At 45.4% G+C, this 26,502-nt stretch overlaps 1 protein-coding gene across 4 annotated transcripts in view; it reads right to left on the minus strand.

Annotated features, from left to right (window-relative positions):
* Positions 1 to 26,502, minus strand: part of LOC142217724 (ankyrin repeat and fibronectin type-III domain-containing protein 1-like) — a 135,659-nt gene that overhangs the window by 18,204 nt on the left and 90,953 nt on the right. For 3 of the 4 annotated variants that reach the window (XM_075286081.1, XM_075286084.1, XM_075286082.1), the window contains 12 exons: positions 23,860 to 23,988; positions 9,128 to 9,329; positions 8,234 to 8,441; positions 7,875 to 8,069; positions 6,954 to 7,067; positions 6,243 to 6,340; positions 4,439 to 4,529; positions 4,170 to 4,277; positions 3,867 to 3,966; positions 2,895 to 3,027; positions 2,318 to 2,437; positions 1,212 to 1,427 (listed from right to left, as the gene is read on the minus strand). In XM_075286081.1, coding sequence (XP_075142182.1) covers positions 1,212 to 1,427; positions 2,318 to 2,437; positions 2,895 to 3,027; positions 3,867 to 3,966; positions 4,170 to 4,277; positions 4,439 to 4,529; positions 6,243 to 6,340; positions 6,954 to 7,067; positions 7,875 to 8,069; positions 8,234 to 8,441; positions 9,128 to 9,329; positions 23,860 to 23,988 — 1,714 coding nt within the window. Of the gene's footprint in view, positions 1 to 1,211; positions 1,428 to 2,317; positions 2,438 to 2,894; positions 3,028 to 3,866; positions 3,967 to 4,169; positions 4,278 to 4,438; positions 4,530 to 6,242; positions 6,341 to 6,953; positions 7,068 to 7,874; positions 8,070 to 8,233; positions 8,442 to 9,127; positions 9,330 to 23,859; positions 23,989 to 24,162; positions 24,232 to 26,502 lie in introns of those variants that run through there. The other variant, XM_075286083.1, reaches the window with a different exon arrangement.

The following is a 26,502-nucleotide window of genomic DNA, read 5'->3' on the forward strand; positions in this document are numbered from 1 at the left end:
AGGTAGATATAGTACTGACAGTGATCGGCTGGCACAGTAGGGTAGAGGGCCCTGCCCGCGAGGACTTACAGTCTATGAGGGAAGGGGGTAGAGACAGAAGGAGAGGGGGAGACTGTACAGATGGCGGTGCGGTGATAGTGTTATTGGGGGGTGTAGGCCTTCCTGAATAGGGGAGTCTTCAGGGCCTTCTTGAAGCCTGTGATTGTGGGGGTCAGTCTTATGTGTCTTGGTAAGGAGTTCCAGAGTATGGGGGATGCACGGGAGAAATCTTGGAGACGGTTGTGTGAGGAGCGGATGAGAGCAGAGCGGAGTAGGAGGTCATTGGAGGATCTGAGGTTACGTGTGGGCAGGTAGCGGGAGATTAGGTCAGAGATATATGGAGGGGACAGGTGAGGTCAGAGATATATGGAGGGGACAGGTGAGGTCAGAGATATATGGAGGGGACAGGTGAGGTCAGAGATATATGGAGGGGACAGGTGAGGTCAGAGATATATGGAGGGGACAGGTGAGGTCAGAGATATATGGAGGGGACAGGTTGTGGAAGGCTTTGTACGTTAATGTTAGTAGCGCTTGAACTCAATTCGCTGGGCTATAGGTAGCCAGTGGAGGGACTGGCAGAGGGGAGCAGCCGATGAAGATCGGGGGGAGAGGTGAATTAAGCGACTGGAGGGGGGGGTGAGGGTGTTAGCTGAGAGTCCATGGAGAAGGGTGTTGCAGTAGATTATGAGGACCTGGACGAGCATCTTAGTCGTTTCAGGGGTAGGGAAGGAGCTCCTTAGTCTTATAAAATGGGATTCTAATGATAGTTTCCCTTTACATTTGCAGTCTGTGCCCTTAGCTCTGTATATAGGCTGTATACACACACCACAGGTATCTTACTATCAAACTATTTGCAAACTTGCTTGATTTTTTATTTTCAACAAACAGGAGCAAAAAACTGGAATAAGGGCGCCAACATTATGATAATATGATATTATTTTAGATCTGCACGACTCCCAAAATTCCAATACACATCCCAATTGCAGATTTCCCATAAAATTGTCTTGGTCTCCAGTAACTGCAGAGCTGAGCTCCCCTCTTGAATGGACACATTTCTTCATTTAGAGTGACAGGTCAGATCAGAACACAAGAGCTGCGTACACATTCCTGGAGAGAACACACCTCGCTCACTTCCTTCCTCCAACTACTGTAAGCTGAGAAGGTCAACTCACATGCAGTGTCATCAGCAGGACGTCCAGGGCGCTGGGCTCGTCCGGGGATGAGACAGACTTCCTGTGAGTCTGCAGTTTGAACACCGGCATCCAGCGTACGTTCTCCAACGTCTGGCTCAGCTTCACCTCCTTCAGAGTCACAATCAGAATGTTTCCTTGCTTATCTTTAATGGGCTCAAAGAAGACTTGTCCCAAGTCCTGGAATCCCAGCAGACCCTGGCAATGGAGAAGAACATGGAGGGAATGACACATTGTAACTGCAGCACTTGATCTTTTAGATATGCGGCAGCTCATGACATGGAAAGACCAGCTCAGCGTATGACTGTCAGCTGCTTCTCTGCCATCCTGTCACTGCCACACATGGAAAAGACATTTTTCTCGTCGCAATGAATCTATGAATTGGTTTTACGTTATTAAACTTTATTCCCAAGTTTTTATTTTGCAGTTTTCTAATAAACGTTACTCTTCAAATTTTGGCTGGTTTTAAGATCTCTGCACATTCAAAATGTATGAAGGCATTCTTACTGAAACCCTACAGACCTTGTGCGTGCTATAGGTGATGCTCTGTGACCCTATAGACATACAGTAAGTCTCCTGCAGAAGGACTATAGGTGAATATCAGTCTGGAGCTCCAGGTCAACCTGTGATCTAACCTAGGCCTACTCAGAAACTTTGGCGCGATACCTGTCACATGATGCTGCCCTGCAGCTCCTTCACCAATGTAAATATATGGGGTCACATTGCGACCTATGGGATGTTGTGACCTTCTTATCTAATTGCAACAATAATAAAAAAGGAACAATGGTTAATTTTCTGTGAATCCATTCACTTACATTAGTAAAGGAATCTTGGGGGACAAGGCTATCTTTGGTGTATCCGTGTATCCCTGGCTTTAGGGTACACAGTGTCTTCAGTGTTGTTCCTTGGTACAGAAATAGCAGCTTTTTTTTTAGATTTTTCCAAGGTAAACACTGAATTCATGTACAATTCAGAGAGACTGTGGGTCACCACAGAGCCTTGGCCATTCTACACCTCCAGTGATCAGACCTGATGGCATACTCAGGTTTATAGAAGGGACATAAACAAGGGGTCAGTAAGGGCCGTACCTGCATCTGTGACACGGCTAGCAGCATTTTAAAGCGAGTTTGCAGAATGCAGGAGCAGGAGGATTGTGACACGGTGACACACTGCCGTAGCCACAAGATATCATCCCACATGCAGGATACCTAAAAAGGGAAAAACAATGCAAGTTAAGTCTTCACTGGTGCTCGGGAAACTTCTATCATATCCTGCACCACATCCGTAGACTTAGCCACTTACCTTCTACCACATTCATAGACTTTGGTGATTTCACATGTGGATTAGTTTAGTCTGTTCTCTCATAGGAACAGAAGACTGGACTAAACATAAACTGGACCCCACTGACTATAATGGAGTTTGTTGGTTTTTTTCACCATCACCTTGCCAGATAGCTAGCAGAATATTTTCATCTATGAGCCTCCAATGCAGATGTGAATGTAGCACAAGCCACCCTGTACCATAAGTATAGCCCTAGCCAGCTCCCCTCTAACACATCATACCCCCTTCATGGTTGGTACGTGCACGTAGCGCCAACATGTAAATCATACCAATGTCCATCAGGGCATCAGCCATTACACCGCCCCTCTAGGCCGCAGATCTCACCTTAGTGAACCACAGGAAATCCTGCATGAGGAGACAGGAGTAGGAGTCATCGATCTCCACCACTGGGATCTGGTCTTCATGAGTCACTAAAACATTGTCATCCTTATAAAATATGGACGCCAGATACAGACCCCTGGAAACAGATTATACAAAGACACTCATTTTCCTGCACCATTGATATAGATCCACCATTACATGGGATACAGCCTATACTTGTTGTGCCTCATATGTTAAAGGGGTTTTCCCATCTCAGTGTCTCAGCGCTCTGCCTGAAGTGTCTGCTTCTCACTTCCTGTATTTCTCTCCCCTTCCTTCCTCTTGCTGAATGGGACACACAACACTTATGCAGATGCTTGTACAGAATGGACTCAGTGTTATCTCTGTGTTTACATAGAGAGATAACAGACCAGGCTTTATCAGCAAACTGCAATTATCTGAAGGATTGTCCTGTGGCAAGAGCAGTGAGTAAGCGACGTCACTTGTCCTATCTCCCAGGTCCGTGGTTATAGAAATGATGTGTAAACAATGGGAGGAATAAGGTTACATAGCAGGAGAACAAAGCAGAATTTCTAAAGAAATATATTTAGAAACAGTCTTCAATTTACATAAGCTACCAGTATAGATAGGATCCTTGAGATGGGACAACCCCTTTAAGGTCCAGGCTACAAAGTGACTTTGGCTGCAACTATGGTCACAGTGTAAGTGCCTCATTAGTGTAAGTGAATGGTCATGTGATTATAGTCACGGCCAGAGTTGCCATGTAGCCCCGGACTTCAGCCGCGTTGCATTTTGCAGGGTCTGTTTGTACTGGTATACTTTGCTGTAGCACAGTGAAGCCTAGGGGAGGGAACACATACAGGGGCATCCCTCAGAGGTATATACTAGAACACCTTCCTGACACAGTGTGAATTAACCCTTAGTTAACATCGTACGGGTGATGGGCCCGGCAGTCTCCCCACCCTTGTACAATACCTCTTGAGGCCTTTTAGAAACTTGCTGCTTGGATGAAAGAGATGTTTCAAGCTCTTAGAAACTGAATGTTTTCGGCTCTGCGGCTGGTTCTTGAACGGCTCTGGAACGATAATGACATCTCTAAACCTCATAGAATAGGACAGACATATATAAGGGAAGCCGTCTGACTATACTATAGCATAACGCAAGCAGGAACTGTCCTGTGTCCTGCCTTATAGTAGTGTATCGGATCCAGTCAGGGTTGGGCGGGATGTGTATGGTGCTGGTTTGCCTGTACAGTCTCGGCTGGCACTGACATCTTACCATGGCACACACAGTGCTGATGACCTGTCTTCACCTGACTGAGCAGAAGATCTAGGGCTTCAGCCTGGCCTCTTCTTCTTGGCGGCCGACCATCATACTCACGCCAGTCTAGGGAACAGCAATGGCAAAATCATTAGACATTCACAGGTAATACCACCGCGCGGCCATGCCAGGCCCAGGGGTAGATCATGTAGATCTATTATATTAGGGCATAGATTATACAGGGGAGGCAATATAGAAGAAGCACTGTCAGAATACATTGCACTCACTAGATGGGATGGCAAAAGCTGGAAGTGATGTCTGCGGAGGTCCCCAGCCTTTCATGTTATATGCAGAGACTTGAACATAATATCTTGTGCCCTGTAGAAGGGTATAGACATATATTAGACTGCACAATGACACATAAGCTGCTAAATGTCACTTTGTTGTTTGCTTTGGAGAATCCATATTTGTTAAATGGGTCCCTGACAATTGGGTGATCAAGGTTATCCTGCAGTCAGAAATCTTGTAGCAAGTGTTCACTTCACCTGCAGCGCACCCTCAGGAGAAATGAGGTATTACGCATTGAAATGAATAATCTGATATTCTAGGTCCTCCAGAGCGAGCTAGCTAATAGATGAGGGTTCTGGAGTGAGAACCCCCCTTTATCCAAGTACTTCTATGGATATGAAAAGTAACTTTTAAGTAGTGACAACTACAGAATGGCATCACCCAGTTGTCAATTTATTTATACATTTCTAGGAGGAATAACAGAGGAATGGACCAGGAATCACATGTGCAAGCCACACAATTGTGGTTATGACTGTCACTGTGCTCCGGTCCTGTCAGCTCCGATGTAATGTGAGCCAAGGAACAATAGATTTGTGCCAACATCAAGAATGTCGCACCTGCCTTATCACAGCAGAGACGCGTTTCAGTGAAGGCTGAGATATTATATAACGTATGTGCTTATGTCTGTGCCGGTGCTGTGCAGGTCACTTTGTCAGTAGCTCATCTGTCATACAACCTGCGATTTCCCAGTATAGACACAATGCTGGTGCTTTGGGTAGTGTTCGGGGTACAGATACAGCTGTCATGCAGTTCTCAGAGAGATAAAACAACTCGGCTCAGCACCCCCGACCAGCCTGTGACCTTGTTAGCTGTAGGGGTTGAGCCCTAGAGATAGAAAAGGTGACTGAGTGGAGTCGCAGCTCCTGTTCTCCAATTAGCTATGGAGCTGGTGAGAGGGTTTTGATCTGAGTAGGTGGCGGATGGCCAAGTCCTGATTTATTATGAGTGTGGGGATAAAGGGCGGGGGTGGGAGTAATGACAGACACTTGTAGGAGACGCCTGAATCAAGTGCCGAATATTATCTGCACATGGAAGGGTATAGGGAATTTATAGGGTTTTGTAAGAGACATAATTAGGAATTTGGTTATTATTTCCCAGGCCGAGAAACTTGTAAATCTGCATTCACCTGCTGCATTGTCTGCGGCCCATCTGCTCTAGCACTGTCTAGCCAGTAGAAGGCTGTGCGAGCAGACAGGACGGCTCTGAGAATACGCCCGGGCTGTTCATTATAAGCAGTGTAATGGATAGGGCTCAGCCAAAAACTGTTAATATTGGACATCAGATACAAAGGAAGGACAACAATAGCCTTTCATTAAGAGAGAAGATAGGCAGCTGTTGCAAAACTACAACTCCCAGCATACCCAGAGCATTGGGAGTTTTGCAAAAGCTGAGAGCCACCAGCTTATAAGCAGTGAGATATAATATAAGGACAAGTCCCTCCAAAAAAAGTGTCAGAATAATCGTGAATTAGGCATATTCCCCTGCACCCTAATGCCTTAAGCCTGGGGGTGCAGTAGATTCTGCCATCATTTATACCACTATAATGAATATGGCGCAGGCGGTGACCCCGCCCACTTGGAGAAAAATGACAACACCAGCACAAAACGAAATAGCACTATCATAGGTACAAGTGGCATTAAATAGTCACAAATCTCCAAAATGCCACCATTGTGCTCCAATTGATTTTCTTCCCCCCAAATCTGTTCTCATTTACAGACAGTAGTGTAAAACAATACGACTTACTGAAACAAGACCCCGGATGTTGAACTGCAGGTTTCTCAGCTTCTCGATAACGACTTCTCCAACGTTGGGAGAGAATGTAGATGACAAACTCCATTCCACTACAGAACAAGACACGGCTGTGTTACACATATATACGTATCTTACAAGGACACCCTCCTGCCCTATAGAGCGCCGACATTAACCTCTGAACTGTCCAAAACCACCTGGAAGATAATGTGATAACCACCTGTGTATCATGGATACCACTGCTTCATCTTAGGCGCCAATGCCACGTCAATGCTCAGTATTCAAAAGAAAGTGCCAAAGACAAATCTAAGTGGAGAAGACATGACATAGGGGCTGACACTGGTCTATCCCACTAGTCTTGAGAATCGGTGCACAAGTCATCATAAATTAGGCGCATCCTCTGTGGTCCAAGCACCGAAACCTAGGTCAGCTCCTTGCTGGTATCTATCATACCAGCATCACACAACACTAGCATCACACAACACAAAAAAACTGGGATAAATCCTGATAAACTGAACACTTCCACCAACCCTCCTTTATATAAAGTGGCCAGTAGGCGGCAGAATTTTAAGGCTTATCTGACAGTTTTCTAGTAATGATAAATCAAGACCATTTGTCTTTTTTTATATATATAGAAACAGCACCACTCTTGTGCAGAGGTCATGTTTGGTATTGCAGTTTTAAGGCTTTGTATAATACGATTACCTTTGTATTTAGTGACTACGGCAGAGTTGACGCTCAGCGGCTCCTGGAATGTCACTTGGAGGGTGGTGCTACTGGTGACGGCTAGGCGGACATTGGTTGGGGGATCGGGTACACCTAGAGAACAGCACAGATGATTTGTTATGACAGTGTTGTATCTGTGGATTCACTTTCTTGCTACTTCTGTCAATTCTTTAGGTTTACACTTGTCATCTCTGCTTGCTGTCATTGACTATTCAGAGGCTGCTCATGTCTGTGTATAGAGCGCTGTCTGCGACCACGAGGGCTGCATTTGTGTTGGTCAGACATGGCTTTCAGTCCCTGCAGCTAAACAATTTTGCCATTCACTGACAGCAGGCAGAGAGCTTGAAGCTGCATTGGATGGTAGTGATAAATGTTGTCATTTTAGGGTTAATGCCCAATGTCAGGTAACGTTTGGGCTCATTCACATAAACGTGATCAGACTGGACAACGCGGCTGCACGCAGACTGTGTTTCATGGTTGTGTGAATGATCCCTTAGCTTAAAGGAACAGTCCAGTCAAAAAGATACACTGAGGGGGATTTATCATTCCCTCTACACCAGAAACTCGTCGGAGAGGGATCATATAGGGGCACACGTGCACCCCAAGCCCCAGTCCACACCTTGCCCACCACAGTCTGTCAATGGCGATCAGGACTGATTTACTAAAACTCAACCCTCTTTCCAGTTCCTACCGGATACAGATTTACATTCTCCAGGACCTCAGAACGTTTTATGAAGAGGCCGCAGCTTCTCCAAAAATCTCTTGCTCCCTGAACCAGTTATGCCATTTATTAATACAGGCGTAAGAGACGGCAGCCTTACCCATTGTGTAACCCTAGTGCCACCCTGGAGGTGGCGGACATGACACAGGGATTCATCCTGCACAATGAGCGGTACTCACGAGCATGCTCAAATCCAGCTTTCATGCGCTTGTAGAGCCGGTATCTCCATTCCCACGATTTCAGCTGCTTTTCTTTTTCAGAACAATCGACATTTGGGGCTTCATTGACCACTTGAGCAGTGAGGTCATTAACCCTTTGCTCTGCCTCCCGCACCAGAGTGGACAGGTGGAGGGATCTGCTTTCCAAACTCATAACTACAGAAAGATAGAAAGTTATAGGTAAAGGTGTAGAACAAGAATAGAAAAGGGGGTCTTTGTTTACAGCAACAGCGCCACCTTTGTCCATAGGAGAAGTCTGGTATAACACCTCAGTAAGCATACACAGTGTATAAGGAGGGCACATATCTCTGTATACTTACAGTGTGGACTTTCCTTTGCTCCGGCCTGTAGAAGCGTCTTAGCAATCGGAGCATTGTTGGTCATAATTGCGATATCCAGCGGAAGGAGCCCCTCGCTATTGGGGGTGTTTAGGTCCAGCTCCTCCACACTGTATTGCTTCAATAGTTCTTGCACCCGGTCAAGGTCTTGCATTTCAACTGCCTCAAAGAGAGCAGCATTCCCCTGAAACTGCAATGGGGGCCATTAAAACAGGTCTGTGTAACAGGTAAGCATGGCTTTATGATAGTGCCCCCCCTAGTGGCAGCCACAGTCAGGCTTAATTCCATCAATGGACACTTATTTGCAGTAGCTAGATCTTTACAGAGACCCTCAGCATCCAATGTAAAACATATAGGATTTCTATGACTATTATATTCTTTGTATCGCTTTAATGAATCTAAAATGAAAAAATAAAAAGCAACTTTGCAAAAAGTCTTGTTAAAAATATCTTGGTGTTTTGTGCAGCTATATAAGACTTAGGGCGGGTTTACACCTGTGCCCGGTCTCCGCTTTAGCCATTCCGGCGGGTTCTGCCCCGAGAAACTTGACAGGACACGGAAACCCGGCGGTCAGTTTTCAAACCCATTCACTTGAATGGGTTTGCAAAGTGACTGCCCGTGAGTGTCTTCTGTCTGTGGCAAAACCTTTTTAAAAAAAATTGGGACACAAAGTCCTGCATGCTGAATGGAGTGGCGGGCCAAGGTTATGAGAACCAGACACCAGACCCCCACCCTCATTATCAGTGAGGGTCCCAGTAGTCAGAACCCCACCAATATTAATAGAGGATAACTTGGTACGTGTGAGGTCAGCTTTACTCCTATACATGTAAGCAGGCTGCGGTGTAACTTGTGATAGGTCATATATGGTGGACATACTAGACACGATTTCCGCAGCCGTTCCTTTTCATTCCGTGCCGCCAAGCTGCTTTCATCGAATGATGTGTAGTTGACTCTGAATTTCCCAGACAGGTTTCTGTAGAGCCTCTTGGCGGCATTGGGTGATGAGGGGCCTGAAGGCTTCTTGGTCTGTCCCATCTGGAGGTCCCTCATCTGTTGCGTCATTTTTGGGGAGGACGACCTAAGTGGATGAAAGAGGGAAAAAAAGAGCAAGAGAATGAACTTAAGGACTGATCCTTCAAGAAGCAGTAAAATGTTCAATCGTCTGAGGAGTGCAAAGGCTTGTATATTATAGTTTTGGACAATACTTGTGGCTAATGCTCATTTGCCATTAAAGAGGACCTTTCATCCACTCCAGCTCTTTGGGTCTGCCAATAGAAGCCAATCCCGCATACTGACACACTTGGAATTTTTTCTAGCCCCTGTGGTTCCTGAGCAATCATTTCTGTTACTTTCAGAACAGTGATGCCCTCTATATGTCAGGTGGGCGGTGCAGAAAGACAGGGACCTCCCACATGACAGTAGAGACTATAAGGCTCCTGAAACTAACAGAAACAATTGCTCAGGAATGGTGTGGGCTAGGAAAAAATTCCAAGTGTGCCAGAAACAGCGGAGCAGCTGAAGGATGCAAAGAACTGGAGTTGGTGGAGGGGTGAAAGGACCTCTAAGTACTATCTTTTCAGACGTGTAGCGATCACCGGGGTCACAGAAAACCAACCCCCTTTGGTAACTAAAATTAAGGGCCATTCTAAACCTGCCATTGGCAACTCTAATTCATTGCACTGAGACTGTAACAAGTATGTGTGTTCAGGGGGAACAGACCCTCTCTACTGACAGCTCCAGTCTGGTATCTATTACCAGTGACTCCAAAATATCAGGTTGCCCCCCTTCCCATCACATTGTAGCTAGTTTTTTTCTGATTGGCTTCTGTGTATAAGCACAAGCTCTGCCTAAAACAAACCAAAGAAGTCAATGCATATGATGATTATGATGATGATGATGATGATACCAGTGGCTAGTGAGTACCGGGAGCGGCTCATGCCTAACCTTAAGGTCTGATCCTTTGCCCCTGAATGCGTCTAGCTTAATTTTAACCTTTGTTTAACCCACTAATTAAGAACTGCAGCAGCATTTGTATCACACCATGGAGGCGGATGTATACCCAGTTGGGATGGCAGCGAGATGACCTCATGAACCCCTTTATTACACGACACATCTAATTCTCCCTAGAAGTGTTAGGGTAGTGCTGGCACCCCTTCATCTGATACCCCTATTAGATTTACTGTTGCAGATGGATTTTCTTACATTTATTAACTATCTTTGTGCCAGTCTAGATGTGTCATGCAGGGTAGGAGTTAATAACACATCCCAATAAGAACTTGTGTCCCCCTTGTAGAAGAATTTGTTCTGGAGACGGAGCCACTTCAAACCTTATAAATACGGCCCTGGGGGAGACGGGTGAGAATTCCACCGACTGTCTCCATAGGAAAGAGACCTATAATGTGGCCTATAGGCCAGACCGCCCATCTAGGGGGCCAGCTGAGTAAGAATATACCAGGCCATCGCCCTGGTGGCCCCCGCCGCTGATCAGCACTATATAAAGCACCCAATAATGCAGTTTTACATTGACCATGCTAATTGTGGAAGCCATACCCAGTCTGGGGAACAGGTGGCAAATAATCTGGCTAATTGCTGTATATTTTCGGGCTCCGATTGCCTTTCTATGGTCGTCCTTTTCCAGTAGATAATTCTGCCTCTCAGACATTGGCCGCTGTCTTCTTCTATAGCCTCGCTATTTCCTACAGCCCTCCCTTCTCTTCCCTCGTGGCCGCTACAAGTTCATGCTAAATATGGCTGCTTTCATTCTCCAGGGTGAAACTTGAACCTCGGCACCAGGCTGACTGGGATCGGCACAGGGTCGGGGTTACGAGGACCACACATTCCCAGTTTATACACCCCCCTGGCCCGGCCTGTTAGGCCCTCACAGTACGTCCGTATGTAAATCTATATACACAGTCTTGTATTCAATACCTGACCTAGCAGAGACTGGTGGTCAGGCCTCAATACAAGGCCACATATTACTAGTTTACCATTAGCACTGCTCAAACATACGCCTGTCATTATGTTATGCATATTATTACTAAAGCGCCAACATTATCTGCAGCGCTGTACAAGAATGATCAACTAAATAAACGTGGGCAGATCTAAAAACCCAGAAAAAATGCATCCAAAACACAGGGGGAACAGGCAAAATCCACACAGGTGATGGCCTGGGTTGGATTTGAACATCCCCTTCCCCCAAGGCTGAGTTCATATCTGCATCAAAGAATGTCACAGAGACCGCCGAAAACTGGAGGAGAAAAAACTCCTACACTCTTTCACTTTCAAAATGGCGGACGCCCGATGGAGCCCATTAATAGTCAATGGTGGCTGAACTTTATGTCACAGCTCAACCCATTCAGGCCATGTGACCACGGGGGTCCCAGGTGTCGATCGCCTCCTGATCTTCTATTGATGACCTATCCTAAGAATACGTCACTTAAGTCCTGGAAACCCCTTTAATGCTCGGCAGAAATTGCCTTTAAATAAAACCGGAGTCTGGCATAAAGGTGAAACTTCATGTGCTACTGGCCTAGACCACCAGGGATGTCTATATTAACCCCTTCTCTTCCCTAGTTCGCTTCCTTATAACACAGGCATATCACATAAACCAATATTGGGCCCCTTTCTATATAGTTAGTATTTTTGGTGAAAAAAACCCAACAACTTGGAGGTCACTTCTAACACGGTGGATACAGTCTGAAGAAGCAGAACTATAAGCACAGTCAATGAGAAGATAAGATCTGGTGTCTTGGGGTGGTAATGGGATGAAGGAGGCTGCTATAGGTGTTTCTATGGCAATGGGAGCTGCAGATTAACATATGACAAGGCTGCCGGAGATATAGAGGGAAGCGAGGATATGGGGGCCAGAGTGTGACCCCCATGGCATGATAAATGACTCTTATTACACTTCTCTCCTGCATGTCTCAAGGACAGCAAACCTATTTAAGGAAAGGGAATATGATGATAAATATATATTTTCTCTGCTAGAGGAGTCATCTCCCCTTTAACTCTTTCTTGCTCTACATAAGGAGAAAACAAGGCGCCTTCTACCAGGTCTTTTCTACATGTTGTCATCAGATCATAGAGCTACAACATCCATGTGTCAGATAGGACGATGATATGTCAGTAGTGTAGAGGGAAGGCTGTAGGACCCCGCTGATCACGCAATGATCTATGCTGTGAAGGACCTGAGGGAAGGAGTGCAGGACCCGAGGGAAGGAGTGCAGGACCCGAGGGGTGGAGTGCAGGACCTGAGGGAAGGAGTGCAGGACCTGAGGGAAGGAATGAAGGACCTGAGGGAAGGAGTGCAGGACCTGAGGGAAGGAGTGCAGGACCTGAGGGAAGAAATGAAGGACCTGAGGGAAGGAGTGCAGGACCTGAGGGAAGGAGTGCAGGACCCGAGGGAAGGAGTGCAGGACCCGAGGGGTGGAGTGCAGGACCTGAGGGAAGGAGTGCAGGACCTGAGGGAAGGAATGAAGGACCTGAGGGAAGGAGTGCAGGACCTGAGGGAAGGAGTGCAGGACCTGAGGGAAGAAATGAAGGACCTGAGGGAAGGAGTGCAGGACCTGAGGGAAGGAGTGCAGGACCTGAGGGAAGGAGTGCAGGACCTGAGGGAAGGAGTGCAGGACCTGAGGGAAGGAATGAAGGACCTGAGGGAAGGAGTGCAGGACCCGAGGGAAGGAGTGCAGGACCTGAGGGAAGGAGTGCAGGACCTGAGGGAAGGAATGAAGGACCTGAGGGAAGGAGTGCAGGACCTGAGGGAAGAAATGAAGGACCTGAGGGAAGGAGTGCAGGACCTGAGGGAAGGAGTGCAGGACCTGAGGGAAGGAATGAAGGACCTGAGGGAAGGAGTGCAGGACCTGAGGGAAGGAGTGCAGGACCTGAGGGAAGGAATGAAGGACCTGAGGGAAGGAGTGCAGGACCTGAGGGAAGGAATGAAGGACCTGAGGGAAGGAGTGCAGGACCTGAGAGGCGGAGCAATACACAAGTAATCTCTCTATGTCATGCTCTACCCCCTCGGATCCTGCGCTATGCACAATACAATGTATCCGTTTTGCTTTGAGTGATCTGGACCATAGTATTGTGTGACCGCTACATATAGTACAGTATATATATATATATATATATATATATATATATATATATATATAGTACAGTATAGTATATAGTGACTCTCTAAACTTTAAAGGGAAATAATATATAAACCAGCCTATAATGTTGTAAAATAAGAAGCACAATCATCACGTGACCATCGGAGGTCTAATGTCGGGGTGTAGAGACTGGCAAGGAAGGACCAGGCAGCGGTGGAGTGACAGAAGGATTTATGAGGCTATTTTCCAACCCTCTAAGCGGCCTTTACATAGTTTTTCTACCCCTTTAAACAATTTTCCCCTCATCTGTGGTGTAAGACGCGTCTAAGACAACACTGAAATATAACATTTATATTTCTATGAGTTTATGTGTCAGACGCTTCTCTGTCTTGTCCCAGATATGAAACCATTAGAGTAAAGTCAGACTCCGAGCCAGAAGAAACCACAGTGACACAATCTGTTCCTTGGCCGCTAACCACACCAGCACACATTACTACTGATACTACAATTCCCAGACCTAGACTGCACGCTGCCATTTATATGGCGACAATCCTCTCACCCGCAGATATGGACACCAGACACTACAGTGGAAGGGGGCGCCATTGTCAGATATGGGACCCACTGTATCAAATCCTCCTCGATACAACGAAGGAACCATATAGTAAGGATACAGAAAACCCCACAGTCAGGAACAATGGGCTTTCCCGGCAGATTCCAGAGAAGAAAGATCTTAGAAACATGTTAAGAACATTTAGAGATACAGAAGTTTGGCCGGGCACAAATGTCTGATGTCCATAGAAGTTGCTCCAATCTACTTATTTTTGCACCTCTGGTGGTTTCCCTTGTATCTGGTCATTCCCGGTCACTAAGAAGAACCATTTGCAGAAATCCTAAAATACAACACATTGGACACGGAGGCGACGTAACGAGTTTAAAACCCGAAAGGATTATATTTTGAGCGAGTGGAGCTGCCATTGATCTATGTCTGAGCTCTACTGAAGGAGAGAAGCAGTGAATGGTGATGTAGAAGTGCAGGTCATTTGCAGTTTTAGCTTCATTAACCTCCTGTAAGACCCCCGTCCATTGTCTTACAGGGCGCCGGCACGATGATTATGTCGCTTTATTCCTGCCCAGCACTTTTCATGATCACATTGACCTCCATCTCGCTATATTGTGTACTCAGCAGCGCTAGGAGGAATCAAGGCTGTTATAGTGAAAACAGCAGGACGCTCCCATGGTCACATAGAGAACACCAGCACAATCCTTATAGCGCCCCCCTCCACCTTCTCATCATCTGGAGATAATGGTTAACCGCTTGTGTACCACAGCTATAGGTGCTTCTGTGGGATCTGGTAGACTCTTTGCCAGACTCTGTTCTACATGGTTTCGTATTGTTCTTCATTTTAGTGCATGTGAAATATCTTAGTAGGAAAAAGTTCTGCTATATAATGTCAGTGCTGTCAGATCAGTCCTACCAGGACAGTCTCTCTTTTTTTTGGCAATGTTTGGCCTTCAATGACTAATGGAGTTTACCAATTACGCCCACAGTGTCCCTGACAGGATAGTCCGTGGTAAGCAGAGTAGGCAGCTGCCCAGGACTCCATGTACACGGGAGTGCAAAACAGGAACTGGTCTGAAGAGGTGCGACCCGGCCCTGTCCCTGCTACATTAAGGTGAGATAAGAACGTCACATCTAGTAACACCTGTTCCTGCTTACAGATTCTTAGTTACAACCTGTTACTGGAAACCGTCAACAAGCCGATTGTCAGACACATCTATATCAGCCCAGCCAAGACTGGGATATAGTGAGCGCAGCTCTGGAGTATAATACATGTAATGTATGTACACAGTGACTGCACCAGCAGAATAGTGAGCGCAGCTCTGGAGTATAATACAGGATAAGTAATGTAATGTATGTACACAGTGACTGTACCAGCAGAATAGTGAGCGCAGCTCTGGAGTATAATACAGGATAAGTAATGTGATGTATGTACACAGTGACTGCACCAGCAGAATAGTGAGCGCAGCTCTGGAGTATAATACAGGATAAGTAATGTAATGTATGTACACAGTGACTGCACCAGCAGAATAGTGAGCGCAGCTCTGGGGTATAATACAGGATAAATAATGTAATGTATGTACACAGTGACTGTACCAGCAGAATAGTGAGCGCAGCTCTGGAGTATAATACAGGATGTAACTCAGGATCGGTACAGGATAGGTAATATAATGCTGTAGTATAGATTTATACTATATACTACTATTCTATAACGTGTTCTTCCCCTTGAGGACACCAGAGTCTTTCTATGGAGTCCCCTCCGTTCCATCCTCTGCTCGCTGTAAAGCTTTTCTATACACAGAACATTTTCCATTTCTCAGTAATTAACAATGTGGTATAAATAACTGCGGTATATATACTAATACTGTAGAAGAAAGATAATCAACCATACAATATTAAACCCCGCACAGCCCAAAATATGTGCCCCCTAAAAGCTCCTAATATTAACTAGACATCAGCCAATCATACCATAGATTATCTTGCTACATTCCCAGAATGCCATTCTCCGCTGCGTCCCTACCTACAGCAGGCTAATGTTTACCTTGTCTATGGCTGGAGCCAGTCTGGATATAATATACAATCAGCTTTATCCTGTCTATATTTAGTGGAATGTCATACAAAGCGTATACAGATAAAAAGGGAATAAAACTGCAGGGGGGGATTTGCTATACATAAAAATGGCCAGTGACAGAGTGCAGAAGAGGCAGGGCATGCTGGGGGTTGTAGTTCCACCACAGGTTTCAGGCCGCCTCATTACCGCAGGGTTGTGTTTGTTGGAGCCTCTGTTATAGCCCACGGCTCGTCTCCATACACAGTTGTTTACAGAGTCTCCCATTCATCTCTGCATAGTGTGTGGTCACTCGTCGTTGTGCAATGGTGAGGGTGGTACTATGGAGAGTAAGTTTACATATGACCAACGAATTGGCCTCCGGATTGTTTTTCACAGAATAGAGAAAAACTCGTTGTCCTAGGCAATGTAATAGCATCAAAAATGACAAAGTTTGGAGCGCGCTGCAGGGAGGATGGGCCGTGAGCGCCCCCTACTGCTCTGCAGTTATAGTTAGTGCATGACATACTATTCAGAGTAAGGATACCGCTCTCCTGCTTAGGAATAAGCTACAAACCTGCCTATAGGAATCACAATTTATGGGAATAACGTATCCACTAATAGTGTAAAGATACATCAGATTTATCATCCAGCCCCGGTGCTATATCTGGTGAATTTTCAGACTACCTGTCACACGATTAGTAAATCTGGGCCATTGTGTATAAATTATGCGGCAAATTTGTTGCATAAATTTTTGGGACTGAAAATCAGCTCCGCTCATCTGAATGGGGTTGTTTTGGGGACACGCTGGCAGTCCATAGGGATAATCTGGGTTGTGTGCGATCTTGTGGACTGCAGATGTCACTCAGTCTAAAACTCTCCCGAAATGTCAGAGAGGCTCCCGAAAAACCGGGTGGTCTCCGGTCATGCTGGAATAGGGGGCAAAGGGTCCTGTCTACCCCAAGCGGTCTATCATATATGTGATATTAGCAATTATTGTGCCAGTCACATGACAAAAAAGTGGTGTCTGATGGCGCAGAAGGGGAGGGGCTTAAACAGAGGGGGGGGGCTTAAGCAGAGGGGGTCTCGTCATAGGAAAATCTCTTCTTTGTGACGTAATGTGAACAGAGCCTTATCAAATGCTGCACAACGTGGTGTCCATCGCTTGATAAATACAGTGCATGGGCCGATACTGGGAATTTGAGTAAGTTTAGTTAGAATTAGATTGTGGATGATAATATCCCATTATTCCAGAGATACAAAGAGTCGGGAGATATAATGAGATGACAGAGGCCGGATACACAGACGTACGGATGACAGCGCAGGGAACAGACAGCACTAATGTGCACATAACCTAGTTTTAATGAAGGGACTGCACATGGACGGTAAATAGAAGACACATCCGTGGTCTCCGGGAATCACCGCTTGTTTGTTTCTCTCTTTTCAGGTGAGAAGTCTTGGACCTTGTACACACTACAGGCTTGTATGGAGGAATGCATGAAGATGGGGAGATTAGCAGCCGTCACTATGTAACAAACCGTAAAAGTCGTGAAGATGTCGCTTAAGATTTCAATCAGATCTGCATTTTCCTACAAAGAGCGCCACTCCCTATACATGGCTTGTGTTGGGTATTGCAGTGAGCTACAGACTATGGACAAGAGTGATGCACTTTTTGGAAAACAGGCAGCCCCTTCTTTCTAATCTGCAGCACCCCTTTACCCTTCATAGCTCATCGCTCTCTTCTTGCTGCTGTCACTGAATGGAGGCGACCTTCTTCACATCCAGAAGTAAACCCACTGCCTAAATGTCTATAGTCATCAAACTGAGTGGAGAACCTCCTGAAAGCGGCAGCCCCAAAACCCTTTTTTTACTATAAGAAGTTTATCTTGGGGTTCACACTCTTACTGAGGATGAGAAGCCCCAAACCTTCATTTTTTTGGCAGAAGAGCTGACACATGGACTGTCCCCCTTCCTAGAGATAAATAGGAGCATTGAACAGTCAGGTATAGGACAGCCCTTGGAAGTTTTTTGCCACATGATAATGTTCCTTGATCGGAGAACATTTAGGGGTGAACCAGAAACCAGATTCACATTCAGAGAGACTGGAAATCCAAGTCTGCAGATCTATCCGTCAGACAGGCATCCGAAAATGTGCGGCCCCCTTTAGTCACCTCTATGGGTATCTGAAAAGCCTTCCACAATCACAGTAGTCAGTACAAACATCTTACTAGGTCACACATGGAGACGCTTAATGCCATGTAGGAGAAGAAACAATAACCTGGGGTATTGCTGCTCCTCGTCTACAGACTGTGCCCATACACCCGACTACATAGGACACCCTGGTGAACATGACCGTGGCCACACTACCTGCTTCTCCCCCAGCCGCAGCACATCCAGCTCCGCATCTTCCTCACTGAAGACCTGCTGAATACTTTGCCACCCCATGAAACCACCACAGTACACAGTAGACTTGTGAGGACACGCACCACCATAGACCTCAACAACGGTGAAGAACTCTTGTTTTTGAAGTCTTTGCGCATTGTGCTTAGGGCATGTTGTGGGCAAAGCTGGTTTAACCAGTGTGAGCGAATCAAATCCTAAAATTCAGTATCCTGAATCCAGGTGATGATCTGAGGAGGAGAAGTACTACAGAGCTCAGAAAAGGCTGGAGGACCTCTCTAAGCCTCTGTCACATTGGGAACATGATGGCTGATAAATCCCATGTATGATAGTTCAGCTGGGATTGTGCGTTCAATGACGCTCTGCTGTTCTGACTAGTCCAATAGAAAGAACTTCTAATCTTAGTTCTTTGGTAGTTTTAGGTTACTTTCAGGGAGACTTGTCTTATTCCCTTATACTAGGTACCCACTAGCGTCACTTCTTCATAGTTTAGGTCTGTCGAGGGACCCAAACAATGGAGAGGCAGATTGCTAAAACAGGACTTACACCCGGAACCTGGCGGACCTCACTGACTATAATGGGGCTCTGTTGGGTGTCCCTTGTTTTAAAACTGAAACCAGTGGAGCAAGAATCCTCCTGCCCGATTTCTTTTTAACTGTTTCGGCGACTGATTCAGCAGTAAAGTTTGCGGCGTGAGCCAACGCTGACCAGCCCCATTGTATCACTCTCTGCATTGGCTTTCTACCATGGATTATGCAGGGCTGGAGAGGCCATGTGCCAAATTGATAAGTTTAAGACATTTTTTTACCCCTCTCTTGACAGTTCTTATATTATTAATAAGCATCATTGCAATCTGCACTTTGGCTACGACCCCTTTATATAGACAGAAGATGACAAGTGTCCACAACACTTTAATATGGCGCACGTCATGTACTTCACTTTTTTTGGGCACAATTTGGTTAGTAAATACGCACCATGTCTAAAACAGTTCAGATATGGCGGTTTTGAGGTAAATATATTGAGAAATATGACGTTCAACCTAAATTTCTGAACACCCCATGACACTTTTTCCATCTCAAAGCGATCGGTCAGAGTACGTGTACCCATTACAGTGTAGCACGGGTCTCGGTACAGGTGTCGGACCCCCGCAAATCTAATGCTAAAGGACTATCCTACAGATAGGTCATCAATACTAACGATGGGATAACTCATTTAAATAATGAAAGCCTGGCTCTGATTGGTTGTTATGGCTAATCCTTCTGTTTTGATAGAAGTCTTTAACGCCTGACCATCTAGAAAACCCTCACTGTATAGAAAAGAAGAACCTTTTAACATGGCCGTGTAACATGTAGCCAGCTCCGCAGCGTGCCATGAAACCCAATACAGGAAACCCAGAGTATGAATTTCACGTTGGTATCCTGCCTCTAAGAGCAGATCTAATGACTCCAATAAACATGATTTCTATTTTGTGAGACAGAATCTCAATAAGATATTAACAAGGCACCAGGAAGAGAAACCACGAACTTGACAGACTTCATTTATTTCCCCCACCACAGGCCCACATAGGTTTCCCAGAATGGGTGGGAAAAGCCCTACTGTTTATCTGCCTTCAGTCCCAATTCCATCCACCCTCTGTGCGATCCCAGCCAAGTTTCTGCGTTCGCCTCTTGGCTTGTGAGCCCACCACGAAGTACTTTCACACACACACCGCAGTCCACAAGAACATGGGCCCCGTCCAAGAACCCGAGCGGCTTGTACAACAACTCCCAGATAGCATTACTTTCTAAAGCAAAGAGACTCCAGGGTCATTAGGAAGAGATTGGAGAAAGGAGGGCGAGGGAAGCCAGCCTGGGAAATGTGGCAGACGCTGGCATCTATTAACATGAAGAATGTAATCACTTGGACACTTTCCGAAAACACTACATAAGCAAATGCCGTATATCTGCAATAAATTATAGTCATGACATGAATCATTATCCAGCTACAATGTCACACAAAGCTATGGAATAGTCCAAAAAGAAGGCAAAACTGAATAATACAATATTCACTCTCTGTGCTGTTTAATATATTACACTGTCTATGTGATCCTACCAAAGAAAAAAAAATGGCCACAATGCCCAGTACACATAAAATTCATCAATATAAAAAGTTTAGTCACTGTGTACATACATTACATTACTTATCCTGTATTATACCCCAGAGCTGCGCTCACTATTCTGCTGGTGCAGTCACTGTGTACATACATTACATTACTTATCCTGTATTATACTCCAGAGCTGCGCTCACTATTCTGCTGGTACAGTCACTGTGTACATACTGTACATTACATTACTTATCCTGTATTATACTCCAGAGCTGCGCTCACTATTCTGCTGGTGCAGTCACTGTGTACATACATTACATTACTTATCCTGTATTATACTCCAGAGCTGCGCTCACTATTCTGCTGGTACAGTCACTGTGTACATACATTACATTACTTATCCAGTATTATACCCCAGAGCTGCGCTCACTATTCTGTTGGTACAGTCACTGTGTACATACATTACATTACTTATCCTGTATTATACTCCAGAGCTGCGCTCACTATTCTGCTGGTACAGTCACTGTGTACATACATTACATTACTTATCCTGTATTATACTCCAGAGCTGCGCTCACTATTCTGCTGGTGCAGTCACTGTGTACATACATTACATTACTTATCCTGTATTATACTCCAGAGCTGCGCTCACTATTCTGCTGGTGCAGTCACTGTGTACATACTGTACATTACATTACTTATCCTGTATTATACTCCAGAGCTGCGCTCACTATTCTGAAGGTTTCTGAGCTAAAATCTCCCATCATTCTTTGCTTGCTCATATCCTGTCCTGGTGATATGAATTCTGGGATGTGTTGTCTTGTAATCTGACTTTTGGGCCTCCTAAGACACCAGGACCTTGGTACAACTGCTACCTCTGCACCACTTTTGGCTACACTCCTGATGAGTGAACAGAAACCTTCTGACAAGCTGTCCAGTTAATGTCCTGCTAACACTGGTGTGGGCTTCTTACAATGGATCAGATCAGTGGCCTGCAGCTCCGTGGGCAGGACATTTTCTACATTGAATATTTCTATTCATTGACTGCAAACAAGAGATCTTGAAAACCAATGAAATGGTATGAAGATACATTAGAGATAATTTATTGAAAGCCAGTTAAGTATACAGAACTGTATACAGCGCCAGGATCTTAACTAGCTGTATACGCATGACTAATGGCAGTGGCCACTAGAGCTGTGCATTGTCTATGTCTCCGTGCCAGCTGATTTTCCATGGATGTGACCAGAATGCCAGTTTTTTGCCTCCTTAGGGCACATTACCTGCTTCGGAAACATTTGGCAGATATGACAATGATGTTAGTTATGAGGCGATGTCAGGCTGAGCCGTGATCACAAAGCGCGCACTGTCTCCGCCGCGGCCGACTTCTCGTCATTGTATATGGCTGACACACGCCAAGTTGTGAAATTAGACAATCACAGCAGAGGAGACAGAAAACCGGTCGCTCCTGTAAGACACATGAGCACGTGACGACTCACCAGGATCACCAGTCATCTCCATACACTGCCTACAAAAGCAGACTGGAGACGCTCTGACTATGTAAATAATGACTTAAAGTCACCTCCGATGATTAATCCTCTCTGTAATATATCTTATTAAGGAGATCTGTTTCCTTCTCCACTTAGGAGCTCTCCTCCTCCTCCTCATCTTCTCACAGACTGCATACATGTATAGAATCCTCTGAAATCTCTTACACACAGAAATCTATGGAGAGGGGAGGGGGAGGAGGAGACTGCTGACAGCTATTGATTTATTGCCACACTCTGTGCACTGGCAGAGTCTTATCCTGAGAGATGTCAGCACTAGTAACAGTCTTGGCTATTATATGACCTGTATACAGTGTTTTTCATCAGTATTCCACTCTGTAGACTACCAGCTATCATGTCTGCCATACATGGGGGAGACAGAAGAGCCTGATCTCCTAATCTCACATAGACCAAGAGCAGCAGCATGGAGCACATCATACAGCAGTACTGAGCAGGCTAAGCTGTGTATCAAGTGCTTGGGTAAGATAGAAAACTTACTAGAAACAGCAGCATTCATAAGTGTTTCTCCCTCCAGTAGCTCACTCCTCCCAACCCCCTCTCCTTTGCATTCCTGTAAACTGGATCTATCTCCCGCCACAGAAACTAATAGAGGTCATTCTACAATTTCGAAATATATCTCGGTTTCCAGCTTTGGAGCCCCAATTACATGTAAATTGTCATTTTATTCCTATGAAAATGTGGGTCTTGTTAACCTATGCACAGTTAAGTTGCTGTGGCTACAGGGGACCCTTGTACCCCTAAAATCAATGAAGTGGTTGGGTGTGCATGTGGCGCTGCTCCGCTCACTTATGTGGGACAGCTGGAGACCACCAAATGCTGTGCCTAGTTATATAATGGTCGTGCCATAGAAAATGAATGGAGTGGCAGCGTGCATGCGCAACCTGCTGATCCACACAGATCAACAAAGCGCCCCCTACCTTGTGGATAAGTGTAACTGGAATACCCCCTTAAAGGGGCCAGCTAGTCTCAAGGCCATTACCAGCTACATCCAAAGCACTTTGTCATTTTACAATCTTTCCACTGCGCTCTTATGAAATACCTTGAAGTAAGTTTGGTTACCCATCACGTCCCAGTCTACACAATTACAGCCTTCACACGGCACTATAATGATTTGTACAAAGGGAACACAGAATGCTTTGCATGGGGCTGCCCAACAGGTCCGATTCCTAAATAAGTGTTCACATGTAGCAGAATTCAATTCCTGCACATCGGCTCTGGTCTTCTAAATGGGGATGTCTCGGCAGAAAGCGCAAGTACTTCTGCAGGCCCTAGTTGGGGAACTAGAACTGATTTTTGGCTGTAGACAGTACACTCTGCTATGTGTGACGCTGCCCATAAGGTGAGATCATCTTAAGTCACCACTTCACGTCTTCTCATGAAACTAAAAGGAGGAGAAGCGCTTCTATAGGGGTGACCATCAGGGTAGCAGCAGCTATGGGGCCCTGCAGGTTAGGGGGGGGGGGCATTTTCACACAGAGATGACTTGCAGTGAAAAATGAAAATCAGGATAAAAGAGTAAAGATTAAAATAATGACCAACTTTTCAGTCATGGTGGACATGGTGGATTGGGGCCTTCTATAGGGTTGTGTAATGTGCCCCCCATCACTCTACATGACCATCCTGAGTCTTGATTTCCTCACCATCAGTACAGAAGACACTTCACTCAGCCCATCATCTAACCTATAGTAGGACCACCCCGCATCCCATCAACGTTTTCATTCAGTTCTTTACCACATCTATGTCTCCATTTCATGCAAAATGTAAAGCCCAACCAAACCCTGTAACTTCTACAAGACACAGCCCAGAACGGTCTACTCTACCACCACCGTGTCTCCACCACCAGGCCCCGTCCCACTATTCTCACCATTCAATGCTCAGAGATCGTGGTCTGAACGCGGGCTGCTCCAGTGGCGCAGGCTCAGCATCGTTCTTCTTCTCTGATCTCTCCTTCAGGGACAACCTGTGGGTTAACTTTGAGAGTCCTCCAATGGACCTGCAGGTGGGACAAAAACACAGCAGGTGTTACTGGAGCCTCCTGGACAAGTCTTATTCTTCGCTGCTCTCAGGACCAAGGACAGAGCATCTATGGGTCTTCTCATGTAATTTCTGCTAGTAAGCCATGATGGTTAGGCTTAAATAATAGAAATGTTGTAGAATGGTACTGTACCGCATTGTATCAGAGGCTATTTATAGAGCTGTGCACAGACTGTACTGCAGCAGAGATGAATCATGGCAGATAGGCAGTGTCTGTGCAGGCATATGTAACAAATACCACTGACAGATACATGGACAACCCCTACCAACACACACAAACAACCAGCGCTCGCATGGGCTGCAACCTCAACCTGCCCAGGGGTAAGCTCCGGCCTTTCAGGATGATCAAAGCCTTGATTGAAAACAATTGTTGCCTGAAGTAACCCAGGAGAAATCACATTATGTTATCTCAAGAAGATGGTAGTAGCTTCCTTTGGGCATGAACTTAGTGCTTGTGTCTATCTGCCGTGGAAGTGCGGACACGAGAACATCGGCGTACAGATATACAGCTGCGAGCGCTACATAAGCAAATGGAGGGACTCAATAACCCCCGGTTCACTTATAAATGGACGGCGATATGATGAGGAGCGAATCTCACTGGGAAGCCCCATTATGTCTAAAAGCAGAATGAATGGTTTGTGTGCAGCGAAGCCTCCGCTCCATTCAGTTCATTTCCTGCCATTCCTGAGCATTGACTTGAACCTGGCTCCCTCATTTGATCCGCCTGTCAATTTGCAGATACTTAACCCATATTTATAGCCTTTATGGCTCAGTCAAACGTGTTGATAACAGCTTTATAATAGGCCCAGCTATTAGCTGCGAGAGATATATTAGATGGAGGGGAGATAGATAGGAGATACAGTAGATATATAGCATAGATAGATATGGGATACAGTAAATATATAGTATAGATAGATATGGGATACAGTAGATATATAGTATAGATAGATATGGGATACAGTAGATAGTATAGATAGATATGGGATACAGTAGATATATAGTATAGATAGATATGAGATACAGCAGAGAGATACAGTATACACAGATGTGAAATATAATATTGATACTTGGATAAGTAGATATGAGATACAGTAGATACAAAGATTGATATTAGATCAATATGACATACACAGATATACTGTATATAAGTTAGATATGTAGATACAAAATAGACATGAAATGCAGTAGACAAACAGAGCTATGACACAGTATAGATAGTATATAACATACAACAGGAGATACAGCAGAGATAGCTTATATACATGTGAGATGCAGTATACATAGATATGAGATACTGTACATAAGACATCATATAGATTAGATATGAGATACTGTATATGACAGATATTATCCTCGATCAGAAATCACATGGTCCCCATAATCTTACAAAAAGTACAGTAATGTGACGTATATATAGGGTATATATATGGCCTGAGTTGGGTGAGTGCTAGGCTCTGGGTAATAGAGAGTGGTATTAGGTAGTAAGTCCCTCTGTATATACTGACCTACCCTCACAAGGCAAATGTACAAAGGAGTTTTATACTTTGTGTTCTCATTTCTCGCCATGTTCCTAGATCTCTGCTTGCTGGAAGTGAATAGACATACTGAATACTGTAGAAAGTCTCCTGGTCGGCGCCTTCTATTGCAGCGTCTACATCTCCTGTAACTCCGGGACCTATTTGTATTGTTATTTCTGTTCATGGCCCATTCCCAGTCCTCAGTATTACTAAAATCCTACCACCATGTTATTGAGTAATGACTAGAAGACACCCCGACAACACGAGGCCTGGGAAGAAGCCTAGAAATACATGCACTCATTAGCAGAAGAGGTTTTTACCCAGAACCCCCTGCTGTGGAGGAAACATGGTGCGCCTTATGATTATGTGACAGTACATTTTGTGGCCCCGTCTGGGATCTGTGACTGCGCTCATAAGGGTTCTTTATCAGTAAAGTTCAGCACGGATTTCAGATCTCATTTCAAGTTGTCAGCCCAAATGATTATCTAGGATTTGTGATGTCAGCTGGTTGTCAAAATAAGCTATGAGAGGGAGACGTGCGGCACATCCAACCTCGCCGGGGCTGCTGCTATGTATCGTTCTGCCTGATATAGCGGAGCCCCTATGTACGGCGCAGACACATGGCGCCATCTTCCCTCATTAGCTGGTGGGAGTTGTCAGCTGCAAACTGGGGCAGCACCGGGAGTAAATGATGGGCGCAGAGGAATCTACAAGGCTTTTATTAGGGTGTTTTGTAAGATGCAGACGTCAAACGTCTTCTTGGATCATTATAGAAGGCTACAGAGATGGGAGTGTGGGCTGTGAGCAAACACACATGACCTAATGCAGATTAGATACATAAGCGCAGCAAGAGCAATGGTTATGGAGCCATTGTCAAGTATAGCAGAGGGGCCGCGTCCTGATCTGCTAAGGGGTCGCGTTCTGTGCTAGTTTGGTCATAGTTGTCTCCTATAGCT

This window comes from Leptodactylus fuscus, chromosome 8, assembly GCF_031893055.1.
Source record: "Leptodactylus fuscus isolate aLepFus1 chromosome 8, aLepFus1.hap2, whole genome shotgun sequence".
Classification (NCBI taxonomy): domain Eukaryota; kingdom Metazoa; phylum Chordata; class Amphibia; order Anura; family Leptodactylidae; genus Leptodactylus; species Leptodactylus fuscus.